The following is a 25679-nucleotide window of genomic DNA, read 5'->3' as shown; positions in this document are numbered from 1 at the left end:
AAAATGGTCCGCACACTAATTATCTTGTGCTACAACATGCCTGGAACTCAAGGTTCTCTCGGATTGTCAGATTTTGTTTCGAGAAAGGATAGTTGGTCAAGCAGATGGTGGAATAAGTCAGCGGCAAATTTCGCAGAATTTGGGAATCCCGCTTTCGACAGTCAACAGAATCATCGTGCAGGGTAGGAAACATGGCAAGGAAACAACTGAGCAGTCGTCCTGGTCCATCGGAGAGGACAAAAAGAGCTGTCAAGAGGAGCATTGAAATGGATCCCAAATTAACGACTGCAGAAGTGGCCAAAGTTAGTGGGATGAGCCCGAAATCTGTTCAACGGATTCTCCACAGATTGGGTTATCGTTGCAGAGCAGCTAGGCAGAAGCCCTTATTAAGACCTGCCAACATAGTCAGACGAAAGAAGTGGGCAAGTGATATGATGACCAAGTCTCTTGGACTTTTGGAAGACCGTATTGTTCTCAGACGAATCAAGATTCGCTCAATTTTCGGACAGTGGAAGGATATGGGTCTGGAGAATGCCTCACCAAGAGTTTTGTCTCAATAGATTGCAGCCAACTGTGAAGCATGGTGGTTTGGGGAGCTGTTTGGGTTGGTGGGAGATCGAGCTTAGTGGAGTGCGTTGGCAACATAAATTTTGTGAAATACGTTGAAATATTGGAGGAAGGACTCTTGCCACTTTATTCCTCAGGTTTCGTGGACAAGAACACAACGTTGTTCCAGGAAGATGGAGCACCGTGTCATACTGCTAGAAACACCCAAAAGTGGCAGGAAGAAAATGGTATTCAGAAGTTGCCTTGGCCAAGCCAATCTCCTGACATGAACCACATTGAAAACCTCTGGGCCATACTCGACTGGCAAGTCAAGAAACAACCAAAAAAACCAACTTCGAAGATCAATCTACTCCAAGTTTTGAAGCAAGAGTGGGCGAAAATCCCACAATCTAAAATTGACGAGATGATTCTCACGATGCCCCAAACGATCAATGAACTCCAAGAAGCGAAAGGAAGATCTACTAGATATTAATTAAATTATAAATATATCAATTCATGTGAATATGACTGAAAAATTATTATTTTTTTCTGAAAAGGTGGTGTCTATTTACTTGTGACCACGCTGTGTATATGTGATAACCATTTTCTTATTTTTCATGTCTCCTTCTATTGTGTTTGTCATCTCACAGCTTCTCTTGCATCAAGCCATTGCTGTTCCCTGTGTGAAATCTTATAGGTGAAGGTATGGATTCTATTACTTTCATCTACCCTGGCTTTTTTCTCCCTCCAGTCATCATTCTTCACAGTGGCCCTGATGGTGAGTTGTTTATTTTTCTCATTTCTTTTTCAAATCTCATAACTACCTATTATGGAGATGATGAAACCCACTAATTGGCCAGTGTTGCCTCACAGAGAGTCCTCACCAAAAATCTGCATCATGTGTGGGAGTACTGAAAGTGTTAAGTTCTTTTGCCTCTGCTCAGTGCCCACTGATGAGATTGGGATTTCTGTAAGATTGCTTCACTGGTGTCTGTACATCTTATCTTCAGGCCATTTTGCACTTGTGAAAAAAGAAGTGCCAGTGCCAGGTATTTTCCTACCTCCACACCTGGCTTGTGCTTGATGTCTTTAGTTACAATAACTTATAGCTCTGTCTTGTCAGTGTGGGACCTAATTCCAGCTGATTATATCTGATGTCATAGTGCAATCACTTCTCTGGTGAATCTCCCCTGTTTGGATTTCTTCTTCCCCATTTTTCCAAGTGGAGTATTGGAGAACCCTTTTTTCCAAAACTGTTTAGGGAGCCGATGTGGAGATTTCCTCATCAGGCAGTGCAATCTCTATGGTATGAGATCAAATGGATGCAACTTTCATTTTTGGAAATAGGGCTAGAGTGTTAACTGGTAGTGTAGTACAGGACTCCTCTCTATATGTTGTTAACCAAGTCATTTCTGGTTGTTCAGTCCAACAGGATAGGTCCTGTTTTAGCCTTGGGGCACAGATCAGGATGCTCGTCCCTTCACCTGATTATTGTGGTATTTCTCCTATTTTGAATGGCCTGACTTTATACCCCTAGAGTTGCTATACACTAATGCTCAGCTACCCACCTGCAAGTTAAAAGCAAATTGAGCAAGCTTATATTCTGCCCAACTTGGCAAAATTTTAGCACCATTCCAAAAATTCTTATGACACTTGTTTGCTCTACCTCCTGTCCTAACAACAAATACCACAATAACATTGGGCAAAGAGTTGTGCTTGAGATGGATGTGATCTCTATCTAAATGTTGCCCATTAGGCTACACTCTGCCTCATGGATGTCACATTCTATTGGCTTTCCATTCTTCATTGTGGTGCAAAGAGGTGAGTAGTTTTTCTGAAATTAACATTTTCCCATGGGTGAAAGTTCTCTGTTTATAGACTGAAATCCATCAAAATAAATTTTCCTTGGCATGATTGTAAAACTTGATGTAAATTTAATGTGAAATGTTATTGCTGACATTTTTGTAATGTTGGCCTGACTTACAACCATTTTCATTTGTACAAGGAAAGGGTCATGATTAGTTAATTCAGTGATATGTTTTTCTATGTATAACTGATGTCTTAAAAAATTTAACTTTGTGTGATTATCAAATTGGTCTATCTGGTAACATGATAAAGTATAAGTGGTTTCTGAATTTCATTTTCTACAAAGGCAAGTTAAAATTTGTTTCTGAAAGTTGTTCAAAATGGTTCAGAATGCACCTGAAAAAATATACAACACCTGGCTAAATGATATAATTCAGTCAAAATGACCATTGGACACTTTCACTTGCATTTTCCTTTCCTGAAAATATATTTTAGATAATTACTCAACTCTGCTTCACCTCTAACACTTCCTCTGTATACCTGGTTCATGTAGTTTGACTTGTTAAGAATGAGTATGTTCAAATGTTAGTGGTTATGAGGATTACGCTGCACCTGCTCCTGTTGATGGAGGGTTAAAACCTAGTGATGATTACATCATAGGCTGGTGCAATACGCAGTGACACGTGTATGGGTGGTAACTCTTTGTAAGGCTTGTGTCATGCACAGAAATTTACACAGCAATGCACGTGAGGTAATAGCTCTTTGTGGTACACAGATGTATCTGAAATACATATTCAGGAAAGAAGATTGTTAACTTTAAACACCTGTGATTTGGAATCCAAACTCAAGAAATTAAGAGGAATGTGGAAAAGAAGAAATATGAAATATATGCAATTTAAGTGTTTTTTTTTTTATCATAAATGTGAGGCTTATTGGTTTCCAACGCTTTGGAGATTTTGGCTTATAAACTGTAACATTTATAGTCTTACTCTGCCTATATTAATATTTCAGAAAAACCTTTGTCTTTGATTCTCCAGCCCAAGTGACAAATTCTGGTATTGAACAAAAGGCCTCTTGGGCAGTGACTTGTGGAAGGTGAAAAATAGATCTATTGCCTTGTGGAGAGGAAAGATAGATATGAAATACTCTTTTTACATTCCTCCTAATTTGGAACCTGAAAGGGACAAATTAAGAGGGATTGAGACTTGGGTTGGGGAACCACCTACAGTTGTGTTTTTTATCACATATTATGCCTATTGGTTTCTAATGCTTCATTAGCTTTTGACGTTTAATCCCTACTCTTTCAATAATATTTTTTATTTTATTACATACCTTTATATTGAGTTTTGAATTATAAAATTAACTTTAATAAATAGAAAACACTTTTGAACTTGATAATTTCTTTATGATTTTAATTAGAGTGTTAAACATAGTTCAATGGTTGTTGGCTAAATAATAATTGAGTGACAGGCTTCAAGATTTTATAGCTAAAGTGGTACGTAATGAAACAGAAACATAGAATGCTTACATTTGTTAAATGACAGCTGTTAACATTTATGTTTTTTTGCTGCTTACAGAATGCCTTAAGATCAGCCCTTATTGCAATTAAAGAATCTTATAGGCTTCCTACTCCTGGAGATGATTATGACTACTACAGCAGCTATGGAAGCTTTAGACGTCTCATGAATGCTGAGGGGAAATGCATTTTGAACACGTATGCATTAACTTTAAACACTTTCAAACTCTGAGATTTTATACTGTGACATACATATAATTATAATTAAAAATCCCAGCATAAATTAGAATCTTCCTTATTTATCTCTGTATATATATTAACTGTACAGGTTTTTTATAAAATATATGTATTATAAATATGCCATTCACATTAAGTTAGTCATCTTTATATTTTTTTGTAATAAATGGTAGAATAGTTTAAAAATTAGCCAAAAAACTGTCAATTCATCTTAATATGATGGAGCAATGGCATGGCCATCTACATATCCATGTGGCCAAGATAATAAACACAATGGTGCCATATTTTGTGCTGAAATACAAGATTTCAATGCCAGAAGTGGTGATTAAGCCTTATGAAATGTGGTACCATCTATTGAATGGCACCATAAACAAAAATCCATAAAAAAAATTTACACTTTGAGTGTTCAAGATTCAGACAACTAGAAAAATAATTATGGTATGTGTAACAACCATTTCTTTAACAGAAAGCAATTTTAAATAAAAGTACTCTCCTCACAACAAGAACACGACTTTCACCAGGATTGTACGTGAGGGTTTGATTATATATTTATTGATGCCATTTTTAAAGTACAAAAAACTGGAGTTCTTAAAACAAACTATTATTTTTTTCAATAAAGGATAGCATTTTTAATATATACGGTTTGTATCAGTAAAGTTTATGAAAATTTTGAACTCTGTACATTGAATAATTTTGATGCAATGAATCACGTATGACTAAATAGTACAATCTGAACACTATTTTTGTTCAATACTTCCCAGAAAAAAATACATTTTTAGAAAATGTTCACTTTTTTCTAATTTTTTTTTCAATTAGGTATGAATACTATGATTAGTAATGACAAGCACAAACAGCTGACTGTTGGGTGGCATTTCTGCTACTTGATAAAAGTTGTCAAAGCTGTTGAATGCTATTAGAATAAACTTTAACAAATTATTAAAAGATGTATATTTGATTCAGAATATTGCACTAATGCAAAATATTCATGAGAAGTAATATAAGTTTAATTTATATTTATTTTGACAAGTAAATATGTTTTTTGTTTTTTTCTTTCTCTCTCAGTATGTCATCATTGCTTGTACATCAAGGAGGAAAGATAATGAATGATAACTTAGAACTGGATGATAAATTTGATATACTTGTGGACTCAAATGATGTTATTCTGGAGAGAGTGGTAAGACCAATGATTGATTTATAAAAAATGCAGTAATCATGTTGATTTTATATGGTGGCATTTGAACCCTTACATTATCAAATGCATTTTATGTATATTCACACAAGACATATGCTACTACTTTAAAATTGTAGCAAAGTAGGTTTTTGAATGTGTTTCAATTTTTGTGCATCAAAATTGCAGTTATTTGATGCTTTTGAAGAGTATTTTGTAAATGTTCCAAAAAATAAGTATTGTTTGGTTTTATATATCTGGAAGTGTGAAACATATTTACTCAATCTAATTTTATGAGCAGTCACTTGAATATTGTTTCTTTTCTGTAATGAAAAACCATAATGTTCTAAGCTAAAGTTTATATGGGCATTACAGCTTATGTGAAAATTGAGCTCGGGTTTTTATTCAAGCTGTGAAGTCCAAATAAACTGTGAGTAATGGGTAGAATATTATATAGTCTCAGTATGACACACTTTTGACTATTGTAGACTGAGCTATGCTCACCAGCTCTAGTACTGAATAAAAGTATTTCGTGACAATAATGTGTGGCAAACAAAGAATGGATCTGAAATGTAGTTTTATACATGTATCTAACTGAAAATCTCTAATGATCTAGTTCAAGAAAAATTGGTAAACAAATATACAGCCAAACATGATTTTTATCACAAAAATTGGGCCTCATTGTTCCTAGTGCTCAATGATGCTGTCTCAGTTTTATCTCATCCTTATTGTATGGTCATATAATTGCTATTTATGAGTTCCTATCATCTGTTTCTCTCTCACTTATGATTGAAATTAGGATGACAAGGAAACAGATTTTTTTCATTCTTTGTACACGTTCAAACTCTTTCCTTTGGGGTTTGTCTGCATACTGTGTCCATTAGTACCTTGATGGTCATTTCCTAGCTTTGTTTTCCATTGCTCCTTGCCTTGTTCACAACAGCTCATGTTGCCTTGTCTTAGTCTGAGGAACTAGTGGGATGTAAATGTCAGTTGTGATTTCTTAAGTCATCTCACCATATTTGTTCCTTTTTTCCTGCCCTTATTTCCATTTTTGTAGATACACGTTTTTACATAAATTTTTTTATCACTTCTTTACTACTGTTAAATTCTGTTGCTGTGTACGTGTGTTAGGAGGTGACAAATATAATTTGTTATAACTTTGCTTTACCAGCAAAGACATTCACTCCAAATCAACTAATTATCTTGGGAGTTTTTGCACTAAGATATACAAAAAGAATAGGATTGGCTATTAATGTTAATGACATGTACTTTTGCAATATATCTGTGTATTATAGGGTCACTAAATCCACCTTAGTACTCATTTTCACTTGTCAGTAGTTAGAATCATTCTAGATTTTTTATTAGCTATGAAATTAAGATCTTTTAATAGATATAGTGCATTGTATTGTAAAAAGATAAGTATTTATTCAAAACACATTTCACCTAAAAAATATGTAATTTTTAGCATTGTTTTTAAATTACAAAAAACCAGCAACAATAGAAGCTTATAAAACTGAAGTTACAGCAGATATCTGTTACCTTCAAACAATTATAGCTTCAAATATCAAGATCTCAATTAAAGCTAAAAAAATGTTATGTCATTATAAGAAAAAAATTGTTAAACTGGAGTAAAATTAATGAGTTGCCTTTCATTAACCCTTTTGCAACGGGCTCAGCCGAATCAGTAAAGACAAAGAATGGATCTCAAATGTTGTTTTTATATGTATCTAATTTAAAATCTCCAGTGGTGTAATTAAGGAAAAATTGTAAAACAAATATATAACCAAACATGATTTTTATCACAAATATTAGACATTATGGTTCCTAATGCTCAATGATGCTGTCTCAATTTTTATCTCATCCTTTTTGTATGGTGATATAAATGCTACTTTTGAGCTTCTGTCATCTGTTTCTCTCTTATTTATGATTGAAATTAGGATGACAAGGAAACATGGATTTTTTTCATTCTTTGTACATGCTTGAACTATTTCCATACTATATCCATTAGTACTTCCAAAACATACTTACCGACACTATTGCTACTTCTCGATCTCCAGGGTTTCCACTCTTTCCCCGACTAAGCTTTGGAAAAACTTGCTCCAGTCTTTTATACCCCACTCGAATGCTCTTGGCAAATTCTAAATTTGCAAAATTCTCCACCAACTTCAATGCACTCTCTATCTATGTACTGTATGTAAGCAACTCAGATAATGTAATCACTTTTTCTCGACAAAGCATTCGGCATGGGTTTCTATAAACAGGAAAGTTGTGATTATTCCCAATTTACATTGCGACTTTGAACATGGTTAGCGTTACTATGGTTATATCTTTGTTTATATTAATGAATTACTTTAAAAAAAAACAAAATGAATTCCCAAGTTAATGTTTTTACTATGGAAGCCAACCAGATGTCTTCTCTTCCACCTCTGCTATCTGGTGTTTGTCAACAGCCAGAGGAGGGGTCACTCAGTTTAAACTGTCCATGATATGATCCACTGCGAGATGGAGACATATATACGGACAAGGGTGTCTCTTCTGGGGGTTCTGAGGCAACTTTTGCAAATGACCTAGGACCAGCTGGGGAGAACTTAGACTGGCTTTTTCTGGCTCCTTCTTTTACTAGGTTGGCCTCAACCTAGTAACATCTTGATCAGCCACCTCTAGCCCCTTTTCTTCAGTTGGTTAGTCAGGTTTGTGAGGTTTTGGGGATCTCCTATTGCATTTGACTCTATTCCTTCCTTGTTGGCAGAAAGGACAGTAAGTGACTACTTGGTTTTTCCTTCTTCTCCTGATATTGCTATTCATGCTGGGAGATTTGCTGCTCCGTTATGCGACAGGATAGTTATGCCTTGTCACCCATGTTTATTGGAACAGGAGGTATATTTAGATTCTCAATGGATGGACCCACTTTTGGACCTGTGGGGTCTAGATTGGAACCTTGATCACTTTAAACAGATCACAGTTTTCTTGGATTCGTCTTACTCTCATGACTGTCCTGAGGTATTTATATTCTATCCAACTCTTGTTGGAAGCCTATCAATGTTCCCCTCAGCTATATGAGGATGAGTTGGGGATTTTGGGACGAGCAGATATGAGGTCCCTTCAGTGGTTACTGCATGACTAATGGATAATGCATTCTGATCCTTTGGATAATCCTGTCTCATTACTCAGGAGCAACATTGTCGATTGCGAATGGTGATTGTATGGGTACAACACTACTATTGATGTACCCATTCCACCACCTCTTCTCGAGATCCATCTGTTCACAGATGCATTTCTTCAGAGATGGGGAGTTTATCTTCAAGGTCAGGAGTTCCAGGGTATTTGGACGGAAGACAAGTCTACTCTACATATCAATGTTATAGAACTCCTTCCAGTACACCAGGCAATGGCTCACGGTCTGTCTCTCTTGAAGGGAAAAATACATTCCAACAATTCCACGGTGGTATCTCAGATCTATTGCTAAGGAGGCACACATTCTTGAGACCATTGTTTTTCTACCTTGGCTCATTCCCATCGTATTAGTCTTTTAGCATGTCATGTTCCAGGAGTGATGAACTTAATTGCAGATCACTTGTCTCAACCCAGCTGGATTCTTCTGACGGAATAGATGCTACATCATCAGGTTTTTAGTGGATTTGCTCTCAGTTTTGGTCTCCAACAATTGATGACTTTGTGACTCATTGGAATTCTGAATTGCAGTTGTTTTGTTCTCTGTGATACATCATCCTCAAGTGTTGGGAGGAGATACATTCAATTAGGACTGCACAGGTTTACATCTGTATGCCTTTCCCCAATTCAGCTATTGCCCCGGGTTCTGACTGTGGTTCGTTCCACTCCCTGTTGAGTTCTCTTGGTTGAACTATATTGGCCAGCCCAAACATGGTTTCCACTTCTTCAATATTTGCAGGAATGTCCACCTCTACCTCTTCCACATTGGCAGTCTTTTGAGATAACCTTGATCATAAATTCTCCACCCAGATGTTTGGAAACTCAATCTTCATGCTTGGAAGTTATGTGGTCCTTTGCCTGACATAATGGTTTAACCTCTAAGGGGTCTCTGTTTTTAACCAAATCTCTCTATAGGCCAAACATGGCCATTTATCAGCGGAATTGGAATACTTATCGTCAGTGGTGTATTAAAAGGAATTTAAACCCTCTTCATCCTAAAGTATCTACCATATCCCATTTTATGAATTAGATATTTGAGAGGGGTCTTGCTTCATCTACAGTGGCTTTGTATAAGGTATCCTTATCCACTGTTTTTTGGTATTCCAAATATTGGAAGGTTTTTGAACCCTCAGTACTATCAGGTCTATTTAGATCCTTTCATATTCTTTGACCCAAATGACCTTTTCAATTACCGAATTGGGATTTTACAGTTGTTTTACATGCATTGTCTCATTCTCCCTTTGAGCCCTTAGCTTCGTGTTCTTTGTTTCACCTTTCTCTCAAATTGTATTTTTTGTTGTTGTTGGCTTGTGGACGTCACCAGTCAGAGTTTTTTGCAATCCGTGTGCATCAGACTCTTTATCATTCCACATTTGCCCTGCTTTACCCTGATAGGTCTTTTCTTCCCAAGACGCTGGCAGCCAAGGAAGGGGAAAGATCCTTCTCAACAATCCATTTTCCAGCCATTACTCACCTGTATGACTACTCCGATCTTGATTGTTTGTTATGTCTTATTAGGGCCCTAAAGTGTTATGTGGCTTGTACTAATTCATTTCGAGGTAGTAGGAATCGATTGTTCATTCATTGGGATCCTTCTATTTCCCATGATTAATCTCCCATTACCCTAATGTGGTGGCTTCATAAATTGATTCTTCTGGCCTATAATGGATTATCATTACAGGAGAGGAATCTTTTGCATGTTACATCTCACCAAATTTGTCATATCTCTGTCAGTAGCCACTCAGTTGAATTGCCCTCTGGAAGACATTATGTGGGCTGGTATGTGGACTACTCCTAATACTTTCCTATCTCATTACTTACATGGTCTGGCAGTTTCCTCTTCTGAGGATTTTTGACTACCCCGTATAGTTGTTTTGACCACACCTCTTAGATTTTAACCAGAGGTATTTTCGTCAATCATATACTCTTTTATTTCCAGGTCCCTTTATTTTTCACTGAAGCTCTCTTTGTGGCGAGTGCTGCCCAAGCAGGTTTGCTTTCTCTTTTCAATTCAGCAATAGCAACCACTTTCACATGTCACCAGACGTAAGCATGTTTTGAAAGTTAACATTTTACTAAACTGAAATTGTATTTCCAATAATACTTACCTCTGCTGACATTCTCCTGCCCTACCTCTTCACTAAAAGCCAGTTTATTTCTCGAAGAAGTTATTACATTATGTGAATGAGGTGCTTAGATACAGTACATAGATAAAGGGTGCATTGAAGTTGGTTGAGAATTTTGCAAATTAGAATTTACCAAGGGCATTCAAGTGGGATATAAATGACTGGAGCAAGCATTTTCAATGCTTAGATGGGCAAATAGTGGAAACCCTGGAGATCAAGAAATAGAGCTCATGTCAGCAGAGGTAAGTATTATTGGAAATACATTATCAGTTTAGAAAAATGTTAACTTTGGTTATTTCCTAGTTTGTTTTTTTTTCTGTTGTTCCTTGCCTAGTTCACAAAAGCTCATGCTGCCTGGTCTTTGTCTGAGGAACTAGTTGGATGTGAATGCCAGTTGTGATTTCTTAAGTCATTTTGCCATATTTGTACCTTTTTTCCTGCCTTTATTTCCATCTTTGTAGGTACACAACTTCATGTATCTTTTGGCTACTGAGCTCAGCTGGCCAGCTCTAGTACTGAATAAGTCTTCCTTGACAGCAACTTGTGACAGACAAAGAATGGATTTGAAATGTTGTTTTTACATGCATTTAATGTATGACAAGAGGGGCTTTATTTTCTAGTTGAAAGCTCTGTAACCAAATAAGATTTAAGTCTATAAAAATTATGGTTTGCCTGATAGATGAGTAATTTCTGTCAAATTCTGTATTTCTCAGAGAGGTGGTAAATAAATTTGAGGAAAGAGGTACCTATAGAGCAAATTTCACAAATCTCATACTAGGGGAAATTGAGGTTTTTCTTATAAAATTTAGAAATTAAAACTTGTATAATATTAACATTTGGATTTTTAGCTATGTAGTGATTCCAAGTTTATTTGTATAGCATGATAATAAAGTACTTTAAATTTTTGATGTTACTCAGTAAAACCAGCCCCATAGCAGTATGTCTGTGGACTTACAACACTAAAAACTGGGTTTTGATATCCGTGGTGGGCAGAGCACAGATAGCCCATTGTGTAGCTTTGTGCTTAGTTACAGACAAATGCACAGAAAAGGATACCCATATGAAATGAGTTAATGTACTTAACACAAATTTAAAGTTTGACAGCATTATAATAATAAAAAAATTTTGACATGAAATATAATAAAAATATTATGTACACCAAGTGGTTGTTGAAGCAATGAAGAAAAAAAAAGAGTATGCAAAATAAATTAACAAATACACCATAGTAAAAAAGTTGCAAATCACTTATGATATGAAAACATGTAGAAATATAAAAATAAAAATTTAGCGAAAACTATTTAGAAAATTTATGATGAATTATCTCCACAGGGTACAGCTCTTGATGAAGCTTCTGGTTTGAGGAAAAAACAAGAAGAGCTTGTGATTGCCACAGTCAATGGCAGTTCAAAAATCAATACCAGTTGGAACCAAAATGTAAGCAAAACATTCTACAATTAGTGGAAGAGTTAAGTAAGTTCAAGAAATTGGAAAAGTGTAGTAATGTAGAAGGGAAGATATTAAGATTTTAACTGCTGTTTTGCTATTAGAATTTCAAACTATAGCTATTGAATATTGTAATAATAATAATACAGAACAGCTATTGCATATTTTTTTATATTAACAAGAAGAATGATGGAAAAACATTTATTGTACTATTTCAATATTTTTATGCTGCCTTTAGCAGTAGGAAGTCTTCAAAAGTTTTTCTTTTAAATAGAATACTGGGAACGTGCTTTTAAGCATATAATTTGTTCTGCATGAATAAGGCATATGATATTTACCTTCTTTCAGTGAAAGAAAAGTTTGCAGTTCAAAAGACAAGCATTTTCTTGTGAATGTTTTTGTGAACAAACGGATATTTCATGAATTTGCTAATGAAAATCTCCTGCCATCACAGACCTTGGGTTCTGGGGGTTCTTTCTGAAGGGCTTATTCTTTGTTTCAGTTCCTCTTCTCCCTGTCCCCTCATTCCATATTCTCCACCCCCCCTTCCTTGGGATCCATTTTCCAGCAAGTGTCTTTCCAAGGTGGTTCTCGATCTTCTTCTCAAGGATGCTAGAGAACAGGGAAATCATTTGCAGCCTAGTTTCTATACCTGTTTGTTCATATCCCCCGTGAAGTCCGGGGACTGGTGCCCCATCATCAGTCTCTCTTTCTCGGCCTTCCTCAATTCACCATGGAGTCCAACCTATCTTTTCAATGGGCTTTCACTCCTGGTCTTTGTCAGACACAATTATATCTTGGATGATTATCTCCACATTCCCATCTCCCCAACATTCTGGAATTTTCTTCATCTTGTCTATTTGGATTGTGTTTACCAGTTCTGGGCTCTTCCAATCAGATTGTTTTCAGCTTCATACATTTTTTATTGGCCGCTCAAGGCTTTTGCCCATCTTCTTCATTCAAGGGGCCTTTGTTTTTACCATTATATGGACAACTGACTGCTTCTAGCTTCTTCGAATGCCACCTCTTCCCTTCACACTCAGTTTATTCTTCGAAAAGGCTGCATGGGTAGGTTGGCTGGTCAAGATGGAGAAGTCCTTCCTCTCCCCACTCAATAGCTTGTTGATCTCGGGGTATTTTTTCATTCATGTTTCAGCTGAGTCCTCCCTTTTCCTCTTTGCTGGCAATCTGTAGAGATTCTGGTTTAGATGTTTTCATTCTCTTGTTCTTTAACTGTGAGTGAGATGGCTTTTTTTTTTTTGGAAGCCCACCATTCCCCGTGGTCAAGCCCACATACAACCTTTTCAGTGAGCTTGTTTGGGATCCTGTGGATGCTCTTATCCATCTTCCTCTTTTCCTTCATGTGGACTTCACCTGGTGGTTGAACAGAGACAACACCAAATTGGATGTTCCTCTTCCTCCTCCTCATCTGGAGTAATCTCTGCATAGCAGTCTATTGAAACTGCTCACTGTCTTTCAGACTTTGATTCACTTCTTTCTGTCTCTCTGAAACCGACTGTTTATGATCCATTCCAACCACTCGATGATTGTCTCGTTCATCACTCCTTGTTTCCACATGTTGGACCTTCTGTTTTGGGCCCACAGCTATCATATTTGTTTGTTGGCATGTCATATATGGGTGCCCTGAATCTGAGTGCATATCTTTTATTGTGCCCCAACAAGATTCTTCCCACATAAAAGCCACTCTGTGTTGCATCTTCTTGGTGGCACCAGTTTGGCTTGATTATAGAATGGATGATTTCCATCAAAATGCAGCTTACTCCCTCCAGCTGGCCACCCTTCTTCCTACCATCTCCCAGATGTTGGTTTTCGAGAGTATGTAAGCCCTCACACGTGTGAGGCCCAGGTGCCTTCCTTCTAACATTGACTAGACAATTCATTCCCAATGTTGCCTGGTTCTGGACTGGAGTTGAACTGCCACATTGCTGTCTGCCTTCCTACATTTGTCCAAGTGTTAGTTCCCTGGGGGCACTGGTGTTGGGCATGTGCACATGATGATGCAGGTTCTTGGAGTGGAAGATCTTCTTCCCTTCCAGTTCCCATGACTGAGCTGAATAGTAGAGGACCCTCTTCCTATCATGGGCTGGATATTCTTATCATGGTTCTGTTGATGTTGGTTGAGGTTGAATTCCCCCTTACGTTCCACTGCACCCTACCCAATCTATTCCAAGGGTTCCTTCATTTGATTTATTTGGTCCCTCCTATGTTTCCACCCTTATTGCAATACATCATTTTCATGGATGAAGAGTATACCTGGCTCAGAAGTGGTGTGATATCCCACAGGTGTGTCTTACTCTTTATTCACACACCCCATGGGTTTCCTTTGGGTGTTTTCTGGAGGGGTCTCATCTAATTGGGAATTGTGTCACACTCCTATTAGTGGAGGGTTTTTGTCACATACTCATTTGCATGCTATCACTCAGCTGCCTGATGTGAAAATGTGAGTATAGGTGGGAGTATCAAGACTAGTGGTGAGTAAAAATTTGCACATATGGAGGGCAGTACAGGTCAAGAAAAGATATTCTATGAGGAGAGGTAAGAATTTATCAGAAATAAATTTTCAGTGTAGGAAAATGTGAATATTTCATTATGCATTGCTAACTTTTTTGCTTCTTCCCTTACTTGATATATTTTTACATATATAGTGTCTAATGTGTATCAGAGCTGATAACATAACTGTTGTACTAAGACACATGTATATTATATTCATGCATGCAATACAAACCTTGTGACCTACACCATAATTCCAATTTCCTGTTTGCCTGTACTTTACATAACAGCTTTTAGTCTGCCACAGTAGTGTTTTGAGTAACATTAGCAACTTAAATTCTTAATGAGTAGGTTTTATAATTAATATGAATACTTAAGATTTATTGTTGTTTTATTTTTGATTGTGAAAAATATTATAAAACTGTAAAAAATGAAGGCATTACCAACAGTGTTTGCTATAAGAAGCTGTAGCAAAAAAAAATGCACCTCTGCATCTCAGATTATGAATGTAAAGATACCAACGCAATAAACATATTAATGTGATGCCACCATTAATATGTTTATTAATGGTGGCATCACCATTAATATGTTTATTGCGTTGGTAATGCCACACCAATTTCTTTAGGAATAAATCCTATCACTGATTTGTAGTACTCTTCATTAAAAAAAAATAAATATTTAACTCTCATTTTGTAGCTTGCTGTTAAACTTTTTCATTTAAAAGTAGAATTGCGCAATCCCTGACATGATTCTGCTGCAGACCTCGATTTTCATAAAAATGTTGGAAACTGAAAATGGTAGATCACTTTAACTTTGTGAGAACAGGAATGAAATTTAGCTTTATAAAAGCTTTATGTAAAGAATTAATTTTATTGATGATTTTAATCTTCAGTTGTAATAGCTTTTAATTATAAAATCTTTACACATGTACACACAAATCATTTATTATGGATGATGTGTGAAAGTTGTGAATCAAAAACTGTGTATATTTTACAACTGAAACCAACTTTAAACATCAATTACTCTGCTTTTCAACTTCGGAAAATATAATAGTAATATTGTATTACTTGATTAAGACAATATGTTATGAACAGATGTGCATTACCCAACAAACTGAATCAGACAGGTACAGAAAATATCAGATAAAATAATATAGTTTACCAAAAAATTCAGGAGGTCTTAGAAGTCATATATGTGAAATATGAAAATTGTAAGATGAAAATAAGTATCTTCATTCTGAATATGAAAATTGCCTTTTTCTCAGATTGACTCAGTAAAGTCTTTGAAATGTGCAAACAAATTATTATCGAAGAGTGTGTTAGCACTCTCTGTGTTAGGATGGCACGGACACTCGTATGAAAACAATACAAAAGTCATCTGGGTTTTCTTTCTAAAGGTCATCATAAGCTATAATATGAAGAACTACCTGGCATAGTTGCTCTATCTTCTGTGTATATGCTGCTTTCCAGCTATCTAGAGCATCCCAAAGTTGAAAACCTGCGAATGACCAAAATGGAGATTTCTTATTTTTGTTCATCATCATCTTTCTTCAACAGTCTTAGCACCTAGTTCTAGCAGAAACTATAATTTTGTCATCATTTCATAGAGCAAAACAGTTTTCATGATCTTTGACTACCTATTTTATTATTATTCTATGCAAAATTTGAAAAACAGAAAAACTCGTAATTCCGTTGTAAACAATGTTATTACCCATTGAAGTTAGTTTACTTACAGAAATCATGTGTTTCTTTAAAAAGCTTGAGTATGAGCTGAAACAGAAATTACTAGTCATTAATAGATGAACATTAGATGACTGTAACATATAGAATATTCAATGCTTTGTATACTATACAGTTGGCATTTTTAGGGAGCCAACCCTTATGTATGTAGTGAAGGAGTAAAAAAAAATATCAATATACATACAGGTCATCAGAAGTTAGATATGAAGAGCTACCTGGCATAGTCACTCTATCTCTGGTGTATATGGCACTTTTTATCTATACAGAGCATCCCAAAGTTGAAAACTGGTAAATAACTAAAACAGAAATTTATTATTTTAGTTCATCATCATCTTTCCTCAACAGGCCTACTGCCTACATAATTCTAGAAGTAACTTTAATTTTATCATCATTTGATAGATCAAAACAGTCTTCATGATGTTTGATTACCTATTTTGTTATTATTCTATGTAAAACTTATAAAACTTTAGAATAAACACTATAACTTGGTAACCCATTTATGCCATCTTATAAAAAAATAAAGTAAACTAACAAGTACAAGGAGAAAATTTATTGCTAAACAGAAAAGCTATCTAGGGCTAGCAACTGAACTAAAAATGAACCAACCAAAATAGGGATAGAAGTGGACATATTACTTGATTGACTAATGATCACATAACAGACTAAGCTGTCTTGACTTTACATGGAGAATAAAATCCCTGCATTACTGGCCTTCTCACTGGCAAAACAAATAGAACCAGAATTTTTGATTGTAAAATGTTATTCTGTTTTAAAATTGTCATAAAATTATTATTCTAAAGTTAACCAAAGGAAAGGTATGATGATGAAAGCTGAGAATCTATTCAAACATCAAGCTTTCGATAGATAAAGTAGGAAAGCCAGTAAATGTAGGGATTTTATTCTCTATGTAAAATCGAGACCAGGGATTGGGCAACTGCTAAAGATTAGTAATCGAATACGAATACTTCTTATTTTTATGAATATGAAAATAAATACAGGAAAAATTTTAAGTATTCAAATACAAATAAATAAGAATGTATTCATGAATACTTTGTCAGGTAATATGCGAAAATGATAAAACAGCAGACAATAAAATTTCAGTACTTTTATGAAACAAACGTTTTAGAAACTGAGGCAAACAAAATTTGAACAAATAATAACATTTCAAAACTTTTATTTTTCAAAATTCAATAACAAAGTTTTAGAACAAAACATTTTAAAAGTAGACTTATAGATATAAGAATTGCCCATTGTTTTTTATGAACATCTGTTCTATCAAATATCTTGTCAATGAAGCAGCAGTGATCAGGTCTGAGACTTTTTCCTCTGATGCTAAACAAGTGCTAGATAAGAGAAAAGGATGCTGGAACACTCAGGTAGCATTTTGCTAGTAGAGATAGGTAGGAAAGTTTTTCATGGGTCTTCCAATACTCTTTGTTACTATCTTCTGGAATGCAAGGACCATTTAGATAGGTGTTGATCTCTGTATCCTTTGAAGATGAGGTGGCTGGTTCCTTTGAGGCTGCAAAGAAACTAAAAGTGCTAACTTCTTTTGTAGCAGGTGATTTAAAGTCTTCTTTTGGTTCTATGGTTTTAGGATTATTTGTTGAGGAAACCTTCTTGACTTCTTGTTGCAGGAGCATTTGATTGGATTCATAGACCATAGGTCTAGTGAAACACCAGTCAAGTTTAAATGTGGGAACCATTGCTGCAGCCAAGCAGAAGACACCTTGCTACTTATACTGTATCAGGTAGGCATGAACAGGTTTCTTCAGTGCAGAAACTAGATTGGAATCATATCTGGACTGCATTTTGTCAATCTCAGTCATTAGCCCATATACACATAGCACTACATAACTGGAGGTAATAATGTTCTGACCCTGAGCTTGATCATGTTGGAAGTGTTATCAGCTGTCACATATGACACCTTGTCATTGATGTTAAAGAGGTTTGTGATTTCTACATAATAAGCTGCAAATTTATGAGATATGTGATGCCCCTTGAAATGCTGACATACCAGCATTACTGTTTGCATTTACCAGTCAAGTATAGAATGACCAGTAACTCCGAGAAAGCTGTGCATTTGTCTACTGATCCAGATATCCATAGTGACATTGATGTTGGGTAGAGAGATAACTTTTGTTGAATTTCATCAGACCTGCTCTCAATCAACATTGTGGACAGATGCTTGTGACTGGGAAGGATATACTGATAATCCATGGTGGCATTAGATCTTGAAAATCTTTTGACTCCACCACTAAGGTATTGCAGTATACTGGCAATAAGATTAATAAGCTTGTTAGTGTTGTGCTTCTCACGAGAGTGTGTAGACTTATATTTAGTTGATTCCATATAGTACGTCACTATTGTAGGTTGCTGCACCTGGGCAGAAGTACCAGAAGAGCCATTATTATGACAGAAATACAAAAGCGTATCTTTGTTATATAATATTGAATATGCTTTATAATAAAAATAATAAAATATATATATATAGAAAAGAGGAAGTTTGTTTCTTTTGTTCACTATAGGAAACCAAATGGTTGAACTTATAAATATTAAAATAACTTCATAATAACCAATTTTTTTACAATAAATTTAATGGTGCTATTTATTTTGTATTTGGTGTAGTATTTAATGACGAAATTGACAATTAATGATTATTGCACCATTTTTATGTAATATACATACAAACATAAGCATGTTTTGCACATAGAAAGCGATAAGGCAAGAGACACTCAGATCACCTTGCTGTCAATTCAGTATTTCCAGTTTTCTTTAAATAGTGCTAAGGGGTTTCATAAGTGATTTAGTAACTTTATGAATTGCAAATTATTGTTTAGTGATAGAGGTGATTATGCCACCCAAGAAATGCCCTTTCTGCAGAAAGTCTTCTGCTGCTAAAAGAATGCAAGCACAAAGAGCAGCTGAAACAGAAGAAGAACGCAATCAAAGACTTCAAGCACAAGCTGCAAGACAGGCTGCTCAAATACAGGAAGAGACTTTGGAACAACGTAAAGTTAGACTTCGAGCTTAAGCTGACAGGCAAGCTGCTCAAAGACAGCAAAAAATTGTTGAAAGCACAAAGCCAGAGTTCAGTCAGAATCATCAAGGCAAGCTGGATATAGACAACAAGAAACTTCTGGACAACATCAAACCAGACTTCAAGCACAAAAATTGAGACAAATAAGTTACAGAGAGCAAGAAACAGAGGAGCAACATGATATACGACTACAGGCTCAAAGAACAAGACAAGCTCAAACACAATCTAATTTCAAATAAAGCTTTGTTTGATTAAATGCTTTTTTATTTTTCACATCACAGCTTTTGTCTACTTACTGAATAATTTGCTGAAAAAAAAATACTGATCTGTACATTTCAAATCTAAATTTTCACCGTGCAATGCTGGGTAACTCAGCTAGTTTAACATATAGTTAAATATGTAGTTTAACACACATGAGAAATTTATTTTGTATATATATTGTATAAGTTACATAGAATATAGTTCATATTAACAAAAATAATAAAAAGGCTTACCTTCAGGTGTGTCAGCAGGTTAGAAATGGTTTCTCCTAAAGTAGAAATAGACCACTCACAATATTTCCAAAACACACTTCCTCTGACACTTATAGGTATTACTTGACTGCCAAGGTTTCTTCTTTTCCCATCTAAGAATTAGTCTGATTTTTACTTGCTTGCTCGAGTCTTTTATACCCCTCTCAATTGCCCTTAATAATTGTCTTGTGGTACTCTCCACCTACGTCAATATGCCATCTATCCTGGTACTGTATATACGCACTTCATTCAGATAATTTTATCACTTTTTCTCGACAAAGTGTCACTAACAGGTTTTCCAGTATTATAATCATTCAGAGATACTCTGAACATTATCGTGTTATCTAGTTGATTTTGTAACAATAATAATAATTTAAGAAATATGAATAATAAATTTTCTCTCTTCCAATTGGTAAGTGATTTGTTGTATGAATTCCTAGATTATTATTTTCCACACAGAGGCCAATTGGGTCTCCCCATGTCTGATATCTAGTGTTGCATAACAATCGGGATGGGGGGTGGTGTCACTCTCGGTTGAGACTGTCAGTGATCTTATTCATAGTGAGATGGATACATTATTTGGGTCTGTGGTGGTCCTTCAGGGAGCTCTGAGGCTGCATTTGAGGGAGATTCTCAACATTTGTTGGATTTTTAGCTCCCCTGTGGGTCAGTGGTAAGTTTATGGACTTGCAGCACCAAGGCTCGGGATTTGATTCTTTAGGGTGGATGCAGCAGATGGTCCGCAGTTGCTTTGTTCTAACAAAACAACTTACTTTACCACTGTCTTTAAATGACCTATGCAAAATGAAAAGGAGGCCACTTTCTGATAAGCTGCCTTTGATTTGTTTTTCTTCTTTTGGTTCTTTGAGTTTGTTGTGTTTTGGGCTTTTTCCCAGTTGCTTTTGAATCTGCAACTTAATTGATGGCTGAAAGCTTTGGGAATGAATTTTTTCTCTTTAATTTCTGTGGTTGATATGTATCTGGCTCAGTTTCTGCTTAGTCTAAAAGTCACTTTTCTCAAAATAATGGTGTGCATATCAGCAATGTTGTATTAAAAGGAGGTTGAACCCTCTTCAGTCAGTGTTGTCAACCATAACTCTTTATTTGACTTAGCTTTTTGACAGAGGTTTTTGCATATTCCACAATTGCCATTGTTTACTGTGGCCTTATCAACTACCATTTGATTATCACAACTATATATTTTTGAGTCCCTAGCACTCTCCAGATTCCTCACATTGTTTTGGATAATTGGTCCAAAATGATCATTCCAATTACCTAACAGGTAGATTCAGGTTACTTGTTCTTTCTCTACACCTGTTTGTAATCTGACTCTTATATGCTATGTATCCTCTTTACCTGCAGGTTTACTTTTCATAGCTGTGGACCTACGGACATCCCTGGTTGGAGTGATTTGCACTGTTTATCCACAGACTACTTTCTCCTTCTCCCTACATCCTCATACCAGTTCTTCTTACCCAACACTCTGTCATCAGACAGGAAAGGGGTTCAATCCTTTTCTCAGATTCATCTGCTCACTCTTTCTCTATGTCAATCAGAATTCAATCTTGGTCATGTTCAGTGAGTGTCTTGAAGGTTTTGTTGCCTGCACTTATACATTTAGAGATACTAGACAACACTTTATTCTGGGCTCTCTTTGAAATTATCTTCTGTGAGTCACATCTAATCAGATTTCTCTTTTCTATGTCCTTAGCAGTCTGGTCAAATTGTCCACTGGAGGTCACTGTGCAGACTGGTATGTGGACTTCCCTCAATTCCTTTATTTCACATTATTTGCCTGATCTGGCAGTCTCTTCATCTGAGGGTGTTTGCCTACCCTCTGTAGCTATCTTAACAATTTCTGCTAGATTATACAGAGGGGTGAGTATTTTCATTGCTACCTTTCAGGGTCCCTTACCTTGTTTTAACAGGATCTCACTCTGTGGCAAATGTTGCCCAGGCAGGTGTGCTTTTATCAAACCAGTTCTGTACTAGCAACCACTATTTCACTATAATTACTACCTGTTGCAACAGGCTCTGTAGAAATGAGGTGCTCCATAAAACCACCTAGGAGCTTACCGGGTGTTATTACCATACTATGCTGGACTGCCACTCATGGGCTATCATGAGTAAAGCTAAAGGGGATCCTACCCATACCTGCCAATCATTGGATTGAATAAATTAGGGTCAGTTTGCTTTCAAAATTTAGGGAACTTGGTTCACCTATTGCACTATTTCCAGAGCACTGTTCCTCAGGACTTCCTAATGTGCATTACCTCACTGATTCTACTATTGGAGCAAGAGAGTCCTTACCACACATGGTTTCCAGTCACTGGGGTGGTGGACAGAGGCTTTTCTACCAGAGTGTTAGAGTGGATTCCTCTAGTCTTGGAGAAGAGGGTGAAGTTGGGGCCCTCCTACCCAGTTTCCTGGATGTTTTTTTCCCCAGATGTCGATAGGAGTGGCACCAGCCTACATGGGAGCCTACTCGTAATATTGGTTCAGATTTGATGCTCAGCTATCCAGTTGGAGTGTGTTTGGCCCTTCTTTTGGATCAATATTGGTTTAGTATATTGTTCATGGAAGGAGGTCCACTATCTCCTCATAATTCCGAACATGGAGTCGTCCCATCTTGGGTCCTTGATTGAGCACAGTTGTTCCATGTCTTCTCCATAATTCCAGAGGCAAGTGGAAGGTTTCTTGCCCACTTGGTTGGGGAGAGAGGATGGGTGTTCATAATTCCTGACTGGATGAGTTCTGTTCCTTTGATTAAGTCATACATGATCCCATCATTCTGAGTCTGGGGTGTTGTCTTTTGGGATTCTTTAGGTGGATGAGAAGGTTTGTTTTTCTCAGTGTTGCTTACTTTCTTGTTGTGATTCTGGTGGTTTGGAATGGATCATTGTATGGCTACAGGTTGGATCCACTCATAAGTATATCTATATATAACATTGTGGTCCAATTACCATAGCCACCAACGTGGTATGTAAGGACCAAGACCCCTTAAGTCCAACCCCAAGTAGTGGAACCTCGGCTATCTGATTGGGGCTGACTTATAATGATGATCGCTCATGTACAATTCCATCCTTGATACAGGGTGAAGAGCATACCTGTTCTGGATGTAGTGCAATTCTCCCACTTGGGTACCACTTTTAACTTGGTACAACCATGATCTATGCAGATGTTTCCTGTATGGATAATGCCGTCACCAGCCCCTTCTCCTTCTCAAAGTGGTATTCTAGCTATAAGTGGCAGTGGAAGTAAGTATATTTTGGAAGTTAACATTTTCCTAAATTGAAAATGTATTTCCAATACATGGTTACTTAGCCATCAAGTCGAAAATCAGACCCTTCTTGCCACACCTACCTCTCACATCCTCTCTTTCAGGATTTGTCAGTAGTTCTCTCTGATGTTCAGTACTGTATTATTTTAACCAATAGAAAGCCAAGGTTTTCTTCTATCAAATGATGTATTATATCTTCTTGTTTTCTGTACAGAAAAATGTTTATTCCTCTCAGTACTAGTTTAGTGCTTCGATCCCATGGGAATGAAGCTTGTACTGAAAGAAAAATTTATGTTCTGCAGATGTAATAATGAAAGTCTAGATATTTGATGAGTACAAAAGTTGATTTACTCTTACAATATTCACTAAATTATTCAGTGAATACAATTACTATGCTATTGAAATTGAAAATTAATACTTTACTTTTTTGTACCAAAGTATTTGAATGCATTATAATGCGAATACTGATTATGAATATCCTATGTCTGGTTGAGACAGCGTAGTCTGCTTTGTGATTATTAGCTGATCAAGTGATATTTCCACTTCCATCCCTATCTTGTTTGGTTCCTTTTTCAAGTTCAGCAGCCAGCCCTACATAGCTTTTTTATTTAGCGATAAATGTTTTCCCTTATACTTCTGACTTTTTGTGTTCAACAGACTCGTAATATTTAATAAAAACTTATCAAATTTCATGAAGCTGCATATAGTAGTTTGAGGAATATAGTAAACATCACTGTGTATAGCTTTACAGATACCCTATTGATATAGGGTTAAGGAGACATTCTGGACAAGTAACTTGTTCAGTCAAGAAAATGTGGACAAGTACACCTCATTAAGTCAAGAATACATATTTTGGAAAACTATACATTACTGAATTCAGAAACATATTTTGGACAAATGTACCTTACTTAGTCAAATGTACTTAATCAAGGAGACTCATGCTTGATGAGTGTACTTTACTGAATGAAGGAAATATACTTCTCTTGATTTGTTGCTACTTGCTCTTTTCTTTTTATCAGTTTGCAGTTTAATCTTTTTTTTTTCTTTGTTTCTCTTCCTGAGGTTCACTTGGCACTATTTGTATAAAAAGTGGTTTTTGTGTTAGGTAGGGGCAAGCAGAAGCATTTAGAAAAAGAAAGATTTGTGTAAAAGTAAAGATACCATTTTCTTGTCATTGATATTTATTTTCCATGAAGTGGTCTCTGTACGTATTAGATAAATGCAGTATTTTTAGATGCTTTATAAATACATATGTTAGCCTTAAAGCTAGAGGCTAGAGCTCTTGTCTACTACTCACTCATGATTGTGATAGTTTTTGAAAAACAAGTTCATTAAGTTAAGCTTTTAGCCTTAAAGATAGTTATGGTATTTCAACATTTAGTGGTGTTCTTTCTTTTAGGTTATCATCCTTTAGTAGTCTCTTATGGATATTTTTGAAAAAAATATTGAAAACTTGTATTTAAAACTTTTACACTAAATCTACCAAAAATCTCTCAGTTATTGAAAGTGATGTTTTTTGATTTGTAATAAACATAACTTAATGGCTGTTATTGTATGGATTTGTTTTCTTCAGTAATATTAAGATATCAACAGTTAAAACAAACTATAAGTTTCATTGGTATGCTTCTGATTAATAGATACATAAAAGTAAGTCTGAGGACAGTTTCATAAAGATTTACACAAAATTGTGCCAGAAATATTGAAAATGAGATATATTTTGGGCATATTAAATACTTATCATTGGTTAACTGTCTAAAATGACTGGCATCCCATCCAGGGCAGTATATCGTCATTCTCATCTGCTTCTTGTCAGGCATGGTGTGTATTAACTAACTGGTTATTTCTGAAGTATCAGTATCTCCTTAATTTTATATAAACATGCATATCTGTCTGGGAGATATTTGAATCAAGCAAAAGAAGTTAGTAATAATTGCACACTCAAATAGGAAAACCAAGTTTATACAGTGTATTTTTGCATGTTGATTAAATCTCAATAATCTGTAGGAAATCAAGAGATAGGTGTTAATTGAGTATGTGGCACACCACAGCACTAGCTCCATACAAGTCAGTTTAGCAATAGGACCTTTAAAAAGGTTTGTAAAAAAATCACAAGTTCTACCAGTAAAGCTTAATTGTGCTGTGTTTGGACTTTAATAACTATTGTTTAATAACCTGTTTATTCTTTTCTGAAGTCTAATAAGGAGAATTAAAATAAACTTCTATTATTGAACTTTCAGAGAAACAAGTACTCCAGAAGTGTATCATCTCCTGGGACATTTAGATTGTTGACAGCAAAAAACATTCAGCGACCTCAGTTGATATTTAAAGATAAGATTGACAACAGCAGATCACCCTTCATCCCGATAATCAAGGAAAAACCCAACTCTTTGAAACCTCTTGCCATTTTGCCAGAAAAACTTAATGATATAGAAGAGTAAGTTTCAAACATTAAGTTACATGAAAACTTATCAAAAGGTATTGTTCTTTTTGCTTGCAGTGTTTTTTCATATGTCTAAAAATATGTTTTTTTACATTATGTGACAAGTTATACAGTACTTGAAAATATCACTGTTGCACTGAA

The 25679-nt window shown here is 35.8% G+C and overlaps 1 protein-coding gene across 1 annotated transcript in view; it reads left to right on the top strand.

Annotated features, from left to right (window-relative positions):
- The window catches only part of LOC106462739 (exosome component 10-like), a 166037-nt gene that overhangs the window by 27544 nt on the left and 112814 nt on the right, over positions 1 to 25679 (top strand). The window contains 4 exon segments of the mRNA XM_013922687.2: positions 3930 to 4066; positions 5168 to 5279; positions 11903 to 12007; positions 25336 to 25532. Of these exon segments, the coding sequence (XP_013778141.1) occupies positions 3930 to 4066; positions 5168 to 5279; positions 11903 to 12007; positions 25336 to 25532 (551 nt within the window).

The sequence above is a fragment of the Limulus polyphemus genome, unplaced genomic scaffold (genome assembly GCF_000517525.1).
Source record: "Limulus polyphemus unplaced genomic scaffold, Limulus_polyphemus-2.1.2 Scaffold1236, whole genome shotgun sequence".
Classification (NCBI taxonomy): Eukaryota; Metazoa; Arthropoda; class Merostomata; order Xiphosura; family Limulidae; genus Limulus; species Limulus polyphemus.
This window is presented reverse-complemented; position numbering and strand designations above follow the sequence as displayed.